Source organism: Podarcis raffonei, chromosome 13 (genome assembly GCF_027172205.1).
Source record: "Podarcis raffonei isolate rPodRaf1 chromosome 13, rPodRaf1.pri, whole genome shotgun sequence".
Classification (NCBI taxonomy): domain Eukaryota; kingdom Metazoa; phylum Chordata; class Lepidosauria; order Squamata; family Lacertidae; genus Podarcis; species Podarcis raffonei.
Window position 1 is genome coordinate 933241 of NC_070614.1, and position 17380 is coordinate 950620.

Consider the following 17380-nt stretch of genomic DNA (forward strand, 5'->3'; position numbering starts at 1 on the left):
ATGGTGGGCTTATTTCGCCCGTATAGAAAGGGGGAAAAAGTCCTTTATTTACAGGACTAGGGTGCAGTGTGGTGCTTGTGCAACAGTGTGGGGGTTTGAGGGGTTGGGGAACCGTCGAGGTCATCGCCTCGGGTCCACTGGTGCTGGTGGAGGGACCAAGAAAGGTACCCCCCCCTCTCCTTCCGTATCACAACTAAAGCATCCATGACAGATGGGCATCCAACCTCAGCGTAAAAACCTCCAAGGAAGGAGAGTCCACAGCCTCTGGAGGGAGACCTTCCACTGTCGAATGGCTCTTACTGTCAGAAAGTTTTTTCTGATGTTTAGTCAGAATCTCCTTTCTTGTAACTTGAAGCCATGGGTTTGAGTCCTACTCTCCAGAGCAGGAGAAAACAAGCTTGCTTCATCTTCCATGGGACAGCCCTCCAGATGTTTTAAGAGGGCTATCATATTAATTTTCTTACCTAATTTTTCCTGGAGTGTCAATTTTATAAAAACAGTAGCACTAATAATGGACCACCTTTACCCGCAACAAATATGGTCGCCGCATGCCTCGCCTTTCCCGGCGGCAAGATGGCCGCCCGAGGCCCCGCCCCAGCGTCTCTCGTCATGGACCCTCCGCGCGGCGATGGTGAGGTGCGCACTTGGCGCAAGCGGCTTGGCGAATGGCTCGGCTCGCGCTAGGAGTTGCGCTGGTGGCGCGCGCACGCGCAGGACGCCTTCCCCGTGACTGGCGGGGCTGAGAGGGACCCGTTAGCGGGAGCGGCGGCCCCCCGAGCGGCTCCACCCGGCCCGGCTAGGCCATGTCCAAGCGGCTGCGGAGCAGCGACGTGTGCGCCGATTGCAGCGCTCCCGGTAAGCGCCGCGGGAGACCAGGGGCGGACGACGGGCGGGCGGGCGGGCGGGGGGCCACCGCGGAGCTCGAGGGACCCAGGCGTCCGAGGGACCCAGGCACCCCAGGGCTGCCTCCCTCGTCACGGGGCTGCCGCGGGAGAGGCCGCCGGGGAAAGGGAGGGCTGCGATCCTGCTGAGGGGAGGCCCGTCTGGGGGTGTGCAAGGGGCCTCTGGGCATGTGCAGAGGGCCTCCCCTCGCAAGCGGGTGGGGGAAGGAGCAGGTGCCGAGGGGGGAGCTGTCGGGGGAGCCCCGGCACCTCTCCGCTCTGGGCTTGGGGTGTCTGTGAAAGAGGGAGGGAGGGGTTTAAAGAGGGGGCCCCCATCTCCCCTTTGCACATGGGTTTCCCTCGCCCGCCCGGGAACAAGAGGCTTTGCCGGATGGGCCCCACGAGCCTCCTGCAGGCTCTGCTCGGGTCCTTGCAAGGCGGGCTTCCCAAAGGCTTTCCCCGGCCCCGTGGGATGCAGGATGCTAGGCTAGAAAGGCCTTGGGCCTGATCCATCCACAGGTGGTTATGTTTTCCAAAATCACCAGCACCCAGCTTGGGGGCAGTTTGTGGGACACACCCTCTTCCCCCAGGGCCTTTGATGGAGATGACATTCTGGGCCCCAAACAGGAAACCAGCTGCGGAAATTGCGCATCCTGCCTTGAGTTAATTGCAGGTGGCAAGAGAAAGCAACAGCCAGTTCTCAGAACCCCAGCCGGCTCTGCTTGTGGTGGCACAAGGGGCCCGAGCCTTTCCCCTGTACCTTGGATGAATGAGCCAGAATTGCCCCTGACATTTGCCCCTGACATCAGAGCCTCGTGTGGTTACCAATGGTTGCCCTGTGGGCTGTTGTTGTGGATCTTCCTGCCACAGCGAATCTCAGGTCTGCCTCGTGGTCTGGGCACAATTCAAGTTACCGGCTCTGGACGATTTCTTCCTCCCCATTGCACCATCACGAAAGCATTACTTCAGCTCTGCCATTTGTGGACTGAGTTCACACAGCCGAGGGCACTTGGGCATACACCACAACTGTGGCAGTCACTTCCCCCAGATCAGACAGAGGCAACTTTGGTAATCTGTGCCCCCAACTCAAAAACCCATGAGTTATCCTTCTGTAAGTAAGTTGCCAACTTGTACTAGTTGGGGAGCCTGCCTAGCATCAAGTACAAAATATGTATACTGGCATACTGCACATAAATCCCAAATGAGAGCTCTGAGGTTAAGCGTAGATGCTCTTCTTTCTTGCAGCTTGCAATTCCACTTTGCTGCATTGTAAGTAAGTAGTTTTTAGGGTGGAGGCTGAGTTGCCGTGCTCTTGAAATGCACAGGGGACCCTAATAATTTATGTGGAAATGGGAATTGCTGGCTGTTTCAGCAGCCTTGCCCCATATCTTCCCCCACACTTAAACAAGTATGCAAGCATTTCTTCATTGTGTGCATTCTTCAGCTCTTTCAGGGAGAACTGACAATTTCCCTCTGCTGTTCTTACAACTTCTCTAATAATGATGCACCTTTGCAGTAAAGACAGTAGTGCAACAGATGTTCTATTCAGCTTCAGTTCAAGAGATCTCATGCTTTGCCAGGCACCTTCCCGTTCTGCTCCGGTTCACCAGACAGCTTGGCTTGTGACTCAAGGCCAAATCTGGCTTGATGCTTGTCATGCTTCCTGTTTTGCATGACCCTGGCATGTTCTTTGCAGCTTGTTTTAGCTCATGCCCTGGGTGCCTTCTCTGAGCTCAGTACAAATCCAGATTTCCTTCCTTGTTTGGTGATGCACAAAGTAGAGTAGTTTTTAAAATATAAAAACTGGACCTGAGAAACCCAAGCACTACCTGTGGCTGAAGTGGACGGTAGTGGAATTTCTTTGCAACCAAACTCCTGCCTTTCTCTCTTCCTATGCTAAAGGTGCCACTGTTTTTCTTTCAGACCCATGTTGGGCATCAGTTAACAGAGGAGTTCTGATTTGTGATGAATGCTGCAGTGTTCATAGGAGCCTGGGCCGGCACATCTCCCAAGTCAGGCACCTGAAACACACACCGTGGCCCACAACGCTGCTTCAGGTAACACACACTGGGCTCATCATGCCATTGAGCCTCGCTGCTGCCCATGCAGATGACCACCCCTCCTGCTTAACAGCTTCCCATAGTAGTCGTGTGTGGCCCAAAGGTGGACTGGGCAGAGGAAGAGAAGAGCTCGCTTGTGTAAAGCTTCCTTGTCTTGTCCTGCGAGGCCAAGGCTTACTTGTCAGGGACAGCCAAACAAGTGGCTGTGTAAGCACTTAAATTATAGTTTGGTGCTGTGTTTGGACCAATTTGTAAAGTGGATCTGAGTTGTGCTTTTCTCTTCTGTTCCCGATTCCACTTGCTTGCAAGTAAACCTGTTTGGTTCAAATGGAGCTTAAACATCCAATTGATATGTTGCAGGTCCAGAGGACTATCCAGTCTTAGAGTCCTCTTTTTCTTTTTATGCACTTGTATGGGTGTGTTCCAGGGTTTTCTCTTCATATTTGTGTGTCAAAACTGCTTTATTGCAGAGAGTGCCTTGTTCTTCATAAGCCTCCGCCTTTCCTCCAGTAAACGTCCTTGCTGTTGAAGCAACTCTTTTATCTGTGGGCCTGTTCAGTGGCAACACCCTCCTGCATTCCTCCTGCTTCTGGGACTCCTATGGGAGGACAGGATGCTGGGCTAGATGAGCTCTCTTTGGTCTGGTCCAGTAGCCAGGCTCTTATGGGAAGAGCTGGAAAACACTGACCTATGGAATGCATATCACAACCAAATGCTTTCTCCCAATGTAATGATTCTGTTTGTCAACATTCCCTAACCTTTTGCTTTTGGTGCTTGTAGGGCAGCGGCTGAAGAAGGAACAAAAAGGGTTTTCTTGTGTGAGTTTCTTGTGGCTGATTAGCTGCTTTCTCTGTGCAAAGGTCAGAGGGGGCAGGGCTTCTGTTGAGGTAGGGGATTAGCTGTGGGAGGAGCTTGTCAGAGCTTGTAGGGCAGCGGCGCGCGCCTAGCGGCGCGCGCAGTTTGATCCATCTTTTAGATTTAGGGGAGCTAGTCTCAAACGTTTGTTGGGGGAGATATAGGTTTATTTGGGGGGATTTATTTGTCCTGTCTTCACGCTTTTTATGATGGAGGACCGCTGTAGTCACCCCCAACGACACCTTCTCAAGATGGAGGGTGAGGGAACAGCTGCAGTCGCCTGTGGTTCCTGCGCAATGTTTGCCATCTTGCCAAAGGTTGCAGGCAGCTTTACCTGCAGCAATTGCATGTTGATTGCCCTCTTAAAAGACAAAGTCCAGCAACTGGAGGAACGTGTAGCTACGCTCCAAAGAATTAGAGAGCTGGAGCTCTTCTTGGAAGCAACAGAGCACACCGTCTCCACCAAGGAGGAGACAGGGGACTCCCCTGAGAAGGAGGCTAGTTCACCAACACAGGAGCCAGATATATGGAGAAACGTGACTCAAAGAAGTAGGAGGCCCAGGGTTCGCTCTGATTGTTTAGAAATACGCAATCGCTTTGAGGTCCTTTCCCCTAGCATGGAAGACGAAGAGCAGACTCCATTTGAGGATCTCTCCCTCATTACAGTCGATCAGGTATATGAAGACGAGCAGCAAAGGCAGTCTTCAGGGAATGTGCAGGCGACCTTGGAACGGACAGCTCACGGAAGAACCCCGACCAGACCTAAGAGGAGGCGTGTAGTGGTGATAGGGGATTCCCTACTGAGGGGAACAGAAGCAGTGATCTGTGGGCCTGACAAGATGTCTCGGGAAGTGTGCTGTCTCCCCGGGGCTAAGAGCCAAGATGTAACTGAACGACTGCAAGGAATCATAAAACCCACTGACAAATACCCCTTCCTCTTGGTTCATGTGGGAACCAATGACACTGCAAGCAATAGCCTCCAGAAGATCAAAAGAGATTACGAGGCTCTGGGCAGGAAATTGAAGCAATTAAATGCACAAATTGTCATCTCATCTGTCCTCCCAGTTGAACGACGTGGCCCAGGGAGAGAGGGAAAAATAGTGGAAGTGAACAACTGGCTTCGCAAATGGTGTAAACAGGAACGGTTTGGATTCTTAGATCACGGAATGCAGTTTCTTGAAGATGGACTTCTGGCAAGCGATGGGCTGCACCTCACAACGGTTGGTAGGAATGTTTTTGCAAAAAATCTCAGAAACCTCATCAGGAGGGCTTTAAACTGACTAATGTGGGGGAGGGAGACAGTGCTCCTGAAGGTAGGAGTCTATCAATTGATGAAGATGATCATCCAAATGTCATAGACCGAATGGAGCAAACAGCACGCAGACCTAGTGGTGGGAGGAAAAAATCCTTAAATAAGAGACACGGGGGAATGATTAATGGACTTCAATGTCTGTACACTAATGCGCAAAGTATGGGAAATAAACAAGATGAGCTTGAGCTCTTGGTACAGCAAACTAAATATGACATAATAGGCATCACTGAAACCTGGTGGGATAAGTCCCACGATTGGAATGTAATAATGGAGGGATACAATCTATTTCAGAGAAACAGACCAGACAAGAAAGGAGGAGGAGTGGCGTTATATGTCAGGGATGTGTATACCTGTGAAGAGATCCAAGATTTAGAACCTCAAAGCCAAAGTGAGAGCATTTGGGTCAAAATTAAGGGAGAGAAGACTAACAGTGACCTCATTGTGGGAGTTTACTATAGATCCCCAAGCCAAACGGGGGACATAGATGATGCCTTCCTGGAACAGATGGCCAAGCATGCAAAAGGAAGGGAGATAGTAGTAATGGGGGACTTCAATTACCCGGATATTTGTTGGATGTCAAACTCAGCCAAGAGCATAAGGTCAAACAGATTCCTCACTGCCCTTGCAGACAACTTCATTGTCCAGAAAGTGGGAGAAGCTACAAGAGGAACAGCCATTTTAGATCTGGTCCTAACCAATGTTGATGACCTGGTTAGTGGGGTAGAAGTGGAAGGATCATTAGGCGCGAGTGATCATGCTCTTCTGAAGTTTACTATACAGCGGAAAGGAGCAGCCAAGCATACTAGGACTCAATTTCTCGACTTTAAGAAAGCCGACTTCATAAAACTTAGGGAAGTGCTGGGTGAGATCCCATGGACAGTAATACTAAAAGGAAAGGGAGTTCATGATGGCTGGGAGTTTGTTAAGAGGGAGATAGTAAAAGCACAACTTCAGGCAATACCAATGAGACGGAAACATGGAAGGTGCCTAAAGAAGCCAGGGTGGCTATCTAAAGAACTTTTAACTGAGTTAAGATTAAAAAAGGATGTGTACAAAAAATGGAAAAGGGGGGAAACCACCAAAGAGGAATTCAAACAAATAGCCAGCACGTGTAGACACAAAGTCAGAAAAGCTAAAGCACAGAATGAACTCAGGCTTGCTAGAGAGGTTAAAAGCAACAAAAAAGGCTTTTATGGGTATGTTCGTAGCAAAAGGAAGAACAAAGAAACAGTGGGGTCACTCAGAGGAGAAGATGGTGAAATGCAAACAGGGGACACAGAAAGGGCTGAACTCCTCCATGCCTTCTTTGCCTCAGTCTTCTCCGATAAAGAAAACAATGCCCGACCTGAAGAATTTGGAGCAAATGATTCAGCAGAGGAAACACAGCCCAGAATAACTAAGGAGATAGTACAAGAATACTTGGCTAGTCTAGATGTATTCAAGTCTCCAGGGCCAGATGAACTGCATCCAAGAGTATTAAAAGAACTGGCAGATGTGATTTCAGAACCACTGGCAGTCATCTTTGAGAATTCCTGGAGAACAGGCGAAGTCCCGGCAGACTGGAGGAGGGCAAATGTTGTCCCTATTTTCAAAAAGGGGAAAAGAGAGGACCCAAATAATTACCGCCCAGTCAGTCTGACATCAATACCAGGGAAGATTCTGGAGCAGATCATTAAGCAAACAGTCTGTGAGCACCTAGAAAGGAATGCTGTGATCACCAATAGTCAGCATGGATTTCTGAAAAATAAGTCATGTCAGACTAACCTGATCTCGTTTTTTGACAGAATTACAAGCCTGGTAGATGAAGGGAACGCAGTGGATGTAGCCTACCTTGATTTCAGCAAGGCATTTGACAAGGTGCCCCATGATATTCTTGTAAAGAAGCTGGTAAAATGCGGTCTTGACTATGCTACCACTCAGTGGATTTGTAACTGGCTGACTGACCGAACCCAAAGGGTGCTCATCAATGGTTCCTCTTCATCCTGGAGAAGAGTGACTAGTGGGGTGCCACAGGGTTCTGTCTTGGGCCCGGTCTTATTCAACATCTTTATCAACGACTTGGATGATGGACTCAAGGGCATCCTGATCAAATTTGCAGATGACACCAAACTGGGAGGGGTGGCTAACACCCCAGAGGACAGGATCACACTTCAAAACGACCTTGACAGATTAGAGAACTGGGCCAAAACAAACAAGATGAATTTTAACAGGGAGAAATGTAAAGTATTGCACTTGGGCAAAAAAAATGAGAGGCACAAATACAAGATGGGTGACACCTGGCTTGAGAGCACTACATGTGAAAAGGATCTAGGAGTCTTGGTTGACCACAAACTTGACATGAGCCAACAGTGTGACGCGGCAGCTAAAAAAGCCAATGCAATTCTGGGCTGCATCAATAGGAGTATAGCATCTAGATCAAGGGAAGTAATAGTGCCACTGTATTCTGCTCTGGTCAGACCTCACCTGGAGTACTGTGTCCAGTTCTGGGCACCACAGTTCAAGAAGGACATTGACAAACTGGAACGTGTCCAGAGGAGGGCAACCAAAATGGTCAAAGGCCTGGAAACGATGCCTTATGAGGAACGGCTAAGGGAGCTGGGCATGTTTAGCCTGGAGAAGAGGAGGTTAAGGGGTGATATGATAGCCATGTTCAAATATATAAAAGGATGTCACATAGAGGAGGGAGAAAGGTTGTTTTCTGCTGCTCCAGAGAAGCGGACACGGAGCAATGGATCCAAACGACAAGAAAGAAGATTCCACCTAAACATTAGGAAGAACTTCCTGACAGTAAGAGCTGTTCGACAGTGGAATTTGCTGCCAAGGAGTGTGGTGGAGTCTCCTTCTTTGGAGGTCTTTAAGCAGAGGCTTGACAACCATATGTCAGGAGTGCTCTGATGGTGTTTCCTGCTTGGCAGGGGGTTGGACTCGATGGCCCTTGTGGTCTCTTCCAACTCTATGATTCTATGATTCTATGATTCTATGATAATGTTTTATAATGTAACTGCAGTTGTATGGGGGGAGTGGGGGGGATGCCTGCAAGAAAGGCTGTTTTCCCCCTTCCACAGCTGGCAATATAAAATCAGAAGGCTTGTGGTTGTTTCTTTAAAAAGCATCCTGCCAAGTGTTTTGGGGCCACATAAAACCGTAGCTAATTAGACATAGGTTCCTTTACTGAAAATAGTTTAGCAGGCAAAGGAGGAAAAAACTCCAGGAAACGTCTTGAGCTTATCGGTTATTTCATTTATGGTTTGATTGATTCTGGTGTTGTGTGTTAAAACAGCTCTGGGTTTAGTTTTTTTTAACAATCAAGCATTATGTAAATTTTAATAAATAAAATAAATTTTTGAAGAAGTAATGAAATGAGACACAAATGGCAAAAAGACAGAATATTGTGGATCAATGCACATTGCTGAATGTGTCCAGAGATTGACTATGCAGCAGACTTCAAAACTGGTCTGGGGCCTTTTGAAATGCTGAAGTGGATGTTTTTTGCGCATTAAACCCAATACTCTAACCCTTAACTTTATTCTAAAGGTCAACAAAACTTTGAGCAGAGCCTTGAGAAGGGCTGTTTCTGTAATAAATGCTGGTGCATTATAGAACGTTTGCAGAGTACACCTGCAGAGCTCCATGCCAGCAACAGGACAACTGTCACCTAGCGTCTAAGTTGCTCTGGACAAGAGGAAGACACCAACTCCATGCTTTGTATTCTGCTTTGTTTTTTGCAGATGTTGGAAACCTTGTACAGTAATGGGGCTAACTCCATCTGGGAACATTCATTGCTGGATCCTGCATCTGTCATGAGCGGAAGGCGCAAAGCAAACCCCCAGGACAAAGTTCAGTAAGTTGGATCGGGGCAGGTGGGTGGGGGGGAGCAATGGCTCTATCTTCCCTAGAGGGCCAAAGGGGCAAACCCACGGCAACCTCCAACAAACCATGGCCAGGGCTGGAGCCGATGTGAGCCAATCCTGATCCTGCCTCCCACGTTGCCCAAGCAGAGGAAAACACTCTTGGTGGCAGATGTGACTAAAATGGAGAAAGCCTCTTTATTCAGAGAGCTATTTGGGGGTGGGCGTTGGAGGAGCACACCGGATCAAAATGTCAGAAGTGTGGCTGAGTCCATGGCCTCCTGCTGCTGGAGGAGCACGATTGGGATGCTTGTTTCAAATCAGCATGTGAAATTCAGACCACCTCTGTGGTCTCCTGGGCCATGGCATCTCTTGCATGGCATGCTTCCTCTCCCCATCAAATGCAATTTTTTCTCGCCATCCTTCGCCAATGGGGACATTGAGTATTTTTATAGAAAGTGAATTATTTTTTAAATATTATTGCATTGTTGTTGTTGTTGTTGTTGTATCTCACCCATCTGACGGGTTTCCTCAGCCACTCTGGGCAGCTTCCAGCATATATAAAAACATAATAAAACATTACACATTAAAAGGCTTCCCTATTCAGGGCTGCCTTCAAATGTCTTCTGAAGGTTATATAGTTACTCATCTTCTTGACATCTGATGGGAGGGCATTCCACAAGGTGGGTGCTACTACTGAGAAGGCCCTCTGCAAGTGTTCATCTTACCCACAGGATTACGGCCTTAGTTTCAAGCTAAAGGTGCTTAATTGGGGATCACAGGCGCAACTACTGAGTAAAAGGCATTGGGAGCAAGACTTTGTCAAAAGCCTTACTGAAATCAAAATACATTACATCCACAGCATTCCCCTGTTCCACCAAGCTTGTAACTATCCAAAAGTAGATCTCACTCGTGAGACGTTTTAATGCTCTTCTGTGGTGTAGTTCCTTTTCCTTTTGACTCACTTGTAGCCCCAATAAAGCGGAATTCATCAGAGCAAAGTATCAGATGCTGGCCTTTGTTCATCGCTTACCATGTCGGGATGATGACAGTGTGACTGCCAAAGACCTTAGTAAGGTAAGATTCCCTCTCATGAAGACCTCTGAGTTTGGATCAGGCTGAAGGCCCATCTAGTCCAACATTCTGTACTCACTAGATGCCCACTTTATGGGTAGTTAGCTGATCAGGATGTGTTCCATCCACAATATTTAGCTGCCCCCCTGACACTTTGGGGAGAAAGGTATGATTGAGTCCTAAATGCTTCAGAGGCCACTCTGTGTCAAAATCCAAATTCTGATTCAGAAAAAAGAAACTTAATATTTCCTTTTTTTACTAATGAGGAATTGAAAAAATAACTTCATTTTTTACAGAATTGGATGCATTTTTTACAGAATTGGATGAAATTTACAGGCATAGTAGCCCCTCCTGATTGGATAAAGGACTACCAAATTAGACACAAAAAGGTTTAGGATTCCCCTCTCCCCCACTGGGCTCATCTGTAAAATTCATCCCTTCTACCCCCAAAAAGGGAACCATCAATACTTAAAAAAAGAAAAAAGAAAATATTTCTGCAGAAATGGACTAACTTTTCAGGCAGGGTAGCCCCTTTTGTGTGTTTACAGTTTGGGGGTAGTTAAAAATGATTCATTTAATTGTTTTATAAACAACTTGTATGAAAAAAAAGGGTACATCAAAGGTGAGAAATTTGCCAAATAACAGACAAATCAGCCCAGGGATTTTAGTGCTTGGTGTCTTTGAAGTTGATTTTGAGCAGGGGGAGAACTAGAAAGGATTTGCTTCCTTCCCTGTCATATATTGTGGGCAACAGTTCCATTATGAAATCTTAGAGGTGTCCCTCGGAAAATAACCTGCAAAATTTTGGAAGGTAAGATGTAGGGACCAGAGGGTTACAGTGAATGAAAACTAAGAAACACAGCTTCAGGCTTGTATTCTGCTCAGTGACATCAGTTAAATCTTAAGTGTGAAGCTGATCCGAGTGGATGTTTTTATGAGAGACAGAGAAACATCTGTCACTCCCTCCACACCAGCCTTCCCCAGCAGAGAGCCCTCCAGGTGTTTTGGGCTGCAGCTGGGATGGACGGGTGTTGGGGGCCCCAGGTCACCTGGAGAGCTGCGTGTCAGGGGAGGTTGCTCCACTCCGTCTGCCATTTGATAAACCTTTTTCATGTCTCCACACCTTATTTGTCGGTTGTAGCTGGCAGGTGGCTAGAGGCCAGCCTCGGCGTCCCCCAAAGCAAGCCCCTCTGGGAATCCCTGGAAGGAGTTTCTGGGACTGTCAGCACAGGTTTCTCAGCTGCGGTGAGGCAAGAGAAAATTCTCTGCTGACCTCTCTCTCTCCCTTTCAGCAACTCCACTCGAGCGTCAGGACGGGGAACCTGGAGACCTGTTTGCGGCTTCTCTCTCTGGGTGCCCAGGCCAACTTCTTCCATCCAGTAAGAGAAGGCCTTTCCATGAGCTTGGCCATCATTGCTTTGGGCTGGTCTGAAGCAGCTTCTCAGCAAATGCCTGTTAACTCCCCTTTGCAGGAGAAAGGGAACACCCCGCTGCACGTAGCTGCCAAGACGGGTCAGATTTTACAAGCGGAGTTGTTGGCGGTGTATGGGGCTGATCCTGGCACACAGGACTCCAGTGGGAAGACGCCTATTGACTATGCAAAGTGAGCCATTTCAAGCTTGGGGTGGGGGTATTGTTGGCAGGAAAAAAAACTAAGAGCAAGTTCCCAAATCCCTTTTGGAGTGGGTGGGAGATGGACCAAACCTCTTTACTATTGAATTTTGCTGTTTAGTGACATGAAAAACTTTCTCACCGTATCCCTTCCTCTGTTTCTGAGGCAACGGAGGATCTCTGCAGCTAGGTTAGAAGGAGGAGCTCTATGTGCTGTGGGATGCTTTCACCCAGTTAAAATAAGGCATGGTGGCTTTCAGTGCCTTATTTTAGATAGCAAACCTGTGCAGTACAGTGGTACCTTGGGTTAAGAACTTAATTCATTCCGGAGGTCCGTTCTTAACCTGAAACTGTTCTTAACCTGAAGCACCACTTTAGCTAATGGGCCTCCTGCTGCTGCTGTGCTGCCGTCATGCGATTTCTGTTTTCACCCTGAAGCAAAGTTCTTAACCCAAGGTACTATTTCTGGGTTAGCAGAGTCTGTAACCTGAAGCGTCTGTAACCCGAGGTACTACTGTAGTATATTTCACTCACTCTGTGAGTAGGATTGCAGCCTCAGAAGTCACCTGCAACAGATGTTTATTTTTGTTCTTACTGATGTTTTCAACTCAACAGTAGTGATTTCTGAATGAATCTCCCACCCACCTTTTGCCCAATAGGCAAGGAGGGCACCATGAGCTGGCAGAACGCCTTGCGGAAATCCAGTACGAGCTCACGGACAGGCTGGCATTCTATCTTTGTGGCAGAAAACCTGGTAAGGTTCTGACTAGGTTTATTTCATGTTATTGTGGTTATTTCATTTTCCCCCATAAAATTTGTATATCGGTTGATTGCTAAAAATAAACAAACTTCAGAGTAGTGTCTCATACCCTCCAACATTTCTCTGATGAAAATAGGGATGTCCCATTCCATAATGATAATTTTACTCTTTATATCCCAGCACATCTGACTGGGTTGCTGCAGCCACTCTGGGCAGCTTCCTTTTTTAAAAAATAAATATATTTATTAAGATTTTTGAATTTAATACAATAAAAAAAGTCAAAAACAAAAAAAACAAAAAGCAAAAAAAATTAAAAACACATAAAGTTCACAAAATCTATTTTTCAATAACATATTTCCCTGACCTCCTCATACCCCCCTTTCTTGTATTCCAATTCAAATTGTTAATTCAGCAAATCCTTATCCATAATTTTTAACCTATTTCTTTAACATATTATTATTTTACTTTTTCTCTTTCATTCATTTCCTCAATTTATTTTTGCTAACCTTATTTTCCTTTAATTTAGTCCGTTTTAAAACAAACCAATTTTACCTTATCCAAACTTCAACATACATTCTTTCTAAAGTCGACCCAGATTCCCTTCCACGAATTTCCCAAATTTCATACACATTACCAAAACAAAATGAAAGCAAAAACACATTATAATTATGTACCCTTTGGATTCCCAAGCCCCACACCCCCCTTTCCCGGTTTCAGTCCCCCACAAATATCCACCAGTCTTAATCTAGTATTAGCCTGGAGACCTCACATCCGAGGCTCTTAATTCTCTCTCAATTCCTCTCTGCTGGTTTTTCTGATAGTCCTTAAAATTAAACACCAAATCTCGGAGAAGCTCTGGCCCTTCAGGATCCATATTTCTTCCAACCAGTCCTCCATACTTAAAGGTGGGGCCCAAATCTTGTTTCTTACTCCTTTCAAAACCAAATGCCCCCAAGGCTCCAACCTCCACCTTAAGCAAATTTGTAATCCTTAGGTCTTCAGATCTCCACATAAGGAGATCTCTCCTTTTTTCCATCTCCAATTCAAACCAGATTTTCCACATCAAGTTCTTATTTTCCTTCATTGCCATCATATCAAACCTCAAGTCCTCTTTCATCATCTGCAGAATTACAGTTCCTCCTTCCTTTTCTTCAGGGACAACATATGTCTCCTTCTCCAAGTTCTCAATGTTGTCAAGTTTCTCTTACTGTTCAGTTGGATAATCTTCCTGATTCAAATCCTTATCAGGTTCCATGATATTGTTTACAGTTGAGTCCAGAGTTGTAACATTTATAGCCAAAACATCAATTTGGCCTTGTAACTTTTCCAAGAGAACAAAGACTCTGTCCAATTCAGCCTGAACTCTCCCTCCTCCAGCCATTCTTGTAATGTCCCAAAACCCCCTCTAGAGGGATTTTGGTTTCTTAATGTTCATTCCAGTTCAAATCCAAAAATCCAGTTAGTTTGTATCGGTTCTTCCTTGTTTTCAACAAATTGTAACAAAAATTGTAACAGCTATAACCAGCAGAAGCAGCAGAAACAAAGTTCTCTTTTTCTGTCTTGACAGCTAATTTGACAGCTGTCAAGCTCTTTAGTACCTCATCAACAGGCTCTCTCGCGGAACACTCCCGGGTCCGGGAGGGTGACACTTCAGCTCCCAAAATTAGCTCTTTTATCCTCCAGCAAGATTTCTTATACTGCCAAACCGTGAAATTAAAGTCTTTTACCAAAGAAGGAAAAAAGAGGTTCTCTCGACCTTAGTTAGCAGGTCTTTGCTTTAACTTGTTTACAAGACGGGGAGGCAGACTTCCTTTTTACACCTTCCCCGATCGTGCCTAATTTTTTTTTTTTTTTAAATTTCTTTACGATACCAATTTCTGTAGTACTCACGGGTTGTTACTTTTAGAGTCCAATTGTTCCAAAGAAGAAGTCAGCGCTCTCCGACCATGGCAATGTGGCTTCACTCTGCAGGAGAAGCAGTCGACTCTCAGCACCGCGCCGCTCACCCCGTCCCCCGTTCCGAAGCCTTTAAAAAGGCTCTTCACAGGTCGGGGGGGCGCAAATGGTGCCCGCCGAGTCACCAGGTTCACAGGCTTCACCGCCTGTGATTTTTAAGGGTCCCCGCGTCACCGCAGTGGCAAGACCCGATCCTACAGAGCCGATTCCCTCCGGAGCTCAGAGGGAATCCACCATTAGTCGATGGCGCTAACCCGGAAGTCTCTGGGCAGCTTCCAACATCTATAAAAACATAACAAAACATTAAACATTATAAGAAAAAACCCTTCCCTATACAAGATTGCCTTCAGACGGCTCCGGGGTCGGATAACTTCATACTCACCACCATTTCCCCAATGAAAATAGGGACGTCCTTAGGAAATGTGGGGCATTCTGGGATCAAATCAGAAACCAGAAGAACTTCTCTAAATCAGGGACACCCCTGGAAAATAGGGACGCTTGGAGGGTCTGGTGTCTGTTTGTAGAATAAGAGTAAGAGTAAAAAAGAAAAAGACAATAACATTATCAGTAAAAACAGTTCAAAAAAGCTGTTAAAACATCCAAAAACTTAAAAGTCAGTGATAAGCTAAAAATGGATTAAAACCCATGTCAACATTGTCCATATCTGAGAAGGCTTGTCAAAGCCAAAATGTTTTTAGCAGGTGCCAAAAAGAGTGCAGTGGAGGTGCCTGCCTGATGTCAACAGGCAGGGAGTTCCAAAGTGTAGGTGCTGCCACACTAAAAGATTTCTTGCTAAGGCAGAACAATAATTAGGTGGCCCCTGTAACTGTGCTGGTTTTGTCGATGGAATCAGTTGAGGGGCAGGTCTGGGGTCACTTTATGTACTGTTAGTAACACCTTGAAGATGGCTCACTAGCAAGTGGGCAGCATCTGCAAGTCCCTGAGCAGAGGTAGTCTTATGTTCTATCCTGCTTTGCTTCTAGAGAGCTCAGAGTGGCTCATGCATCCCCCCACATCTACTTGTTTGAGAAGTGGTCCAGCAGGAATGGGGGGGGGCACATATGTTCATCCTGGGTCGCCATTATCTTTTAACCCCACATGGACTGACATGACTTCTGTAGCTCAAGGGAGGAGAGACTTTAGACTTGCAGGAACTACTTGACTTTTTCCTAGAACTGCAGTCTGGTATAAAATATGTATTCTGATCCCAGGAATTTGTTTGGAGTACCAGAACTGAGGTGAGCTCACATTCCTTTCACACAGAAATCCACACCTGGTGACACCCCAGCTTCATTCACTTCTACTTTGGGTGTGGGAGGGGTCATTCTGTTGCTGCTATAAACAGATGGGAGTCAGAAACCCTTACCGATCTACTGCAGGAGATCCAGATCTGCTTCTGCCTGTCCTAGCCCTGCCAGAATGCAGCCCTCAGACCTCTCCAGTTCATGCAGGCACTGAAAAGGCTGCTCAGCTGAATCAAGTCGTGGCTTGTGGAGAACTGTGGGTTGAGATAATGACATGATCCTTTCTCGCACCTAATGCTCTTTTGAAACTTCATTTTCAGATCACAAAAGTGGACAACATTTTATTATACCTCAAATGGCAGACAGGTAAGAATGCAGACTAAGCACTAATAATATGTGGTAATAGTATTGTTGGCCAAATCAAATGACAGTCGTAGATTCGTTTGATTGTCAAGAGTGATGTGCGCTCAAGCTTTGCTTTTTGTCTTCCTTCTCCTTGCAACCTCTCCTTGTCTTCTGTTAATTGATTGAGGTGCCTAAAGTCTTTTCTGATTGGTGGGGCAGATGTTGATAAATAAGGCAATAACATTAATAAATTTAATTGATATTTTTTCTCCTGCTGCGGTCCCTTGGGGATTAAGACGGCTGTAAGTAGTTCAGTAGTTTAATTTACCAATTAACTCTGCTATGTGAGGGTTGAAAATTAGGTACTTATCACAAAACACACTGATAACTCAGCTGTGCACTAGAAAGTGTGGACAATAAGTGTGGGTTGGTTGTTTCATTTCTGCGTATTATGTGACCTATTTTTGCAGAAGTTGTTAAACTGAGGGTCTGTGTTCTGGCCAGCGCACCCTTTTGAGATAAGCCTTTCATCTCAGAAAGATTTATCTCAAAAGATTACTCAGGACAGGGCTTTGAGTGTGGCTGCCCCTCTTCTGTGGAATAACATCCTGCCCCTTATCTGGACCCTCCGGAAATAGTTGAAGACATTTTTGTTCCAACATACCTTCCTAGCTGGACAATTGGGTCTTTGCCATGAATGTCTAGTCTGTATGGTTTTAGGTTTGTTTTAAGTGTATCTGGGTGTTTTTGGGTTGGGGAGGTTGTGTGTGTGTGTTTAAATTGTTTTTTCCTGCTCCCCTCCCTCTGTTTTTTTTATTGTACATCACCTTGAGATGATTCTGTTGAAGGCGATCAATACATTTAGATGGTGACTGATAATATATCCAGTGCTTTGGGGGGGGGCACAGGGGTACACATACCCCTAAACCTTTTGTGAATCTTTGTACTTTTGTCCATTTACTGTATTTATTTTCCCTGATTTGAACTATAAAATGGTGATTTTCTTGAGTTAAAATGAGAGTACCCCTAAACATTTTTTTAGGGGGGAAAGCCCTGAATATACCTTTAGGTTATCTCTCAGGGCGTGTGTAATTAAGTTTATATCAGTCTATAGGCTGACATTCTAGCAGAAACTGTCCACAAGCCTGCCTGCTATGAGAAGCAGATAGATAGATAGATAGATAGATAGATAGATGATTTAAAAGCATCAAGCAGCACTTCACACAAGCTTTCTCTGGATCCCTTTTAGAATTCGGTTAATCACTTAAATAACATACATGTTACTGTGATTAACAAAACAGGTTTTATATTTATGTGGCAAACCATTTCCCCTTCCTTCTTCATTAGCTGCTGTGATAAAAAATGAAATGATGCAGTATAAAGCAAGAGGACTAAACTACAACTGTGTCTGCATTCTTGGTCAAGGAATGACAG

At 45.9% G+C, this 17380-nt stretch overlaps 1 protein-coding gene across 7 annotated transcripts in view; it reads left to right on the top strand.

The window, feature by feature from the left end:
* The first annotated feature begins 697 nt into the window (after nucleotides 1–697).
* Nucleotides 698–17380, top strand: part of GIT2 (GIT ArfGAP 2) — a 41496-nt gene continuing 24813 nt past the window's right edge. For 4 of the 7 annotated variants that reach the window (XM_053363317.1, XM_053363318.1, XM_053363321.1 and 1 more), the window contains exons 1-8: nucleotides 699–855; nucleotides 2805–2938; nucleotides 8837–8949; nucleotides 9928–10033; nucleotides 11323–11409; nucleotides 11503–11633; nucleotides 12301–12395; nucleotides 15922–15967. In XM_053363317.1, coding sequence (XP_053219292.1) covers nucleotides 804–855; nucleotides 2805–2938; nucleotides 8837–8949; nucleotides 9928–10033; nucleotides 11323–11409; nucleotides 11503–11633; nucleotides 12301–12395; nucleotides 15922–15967 — 764 coding nt within the window. In that variant the 5' untranslated portion in view covers nucleotides 699–803. Of the gene's footprint in view, nucleotides 856–2804; nucleotides 2939–8836; nucleotides 8950–9927; nucleotides 10034–11322; nucleotides 11410–11502; nucleotides 11634–12300; nucleotides 12396–15921; nucleotides 15968–17380 lie in introns of all 7 variants that reach the window. The other 3 variants (XM_053363315.1, XM_053363316.1, XM_053363322.1) reach the window with 2 other exon arrangements.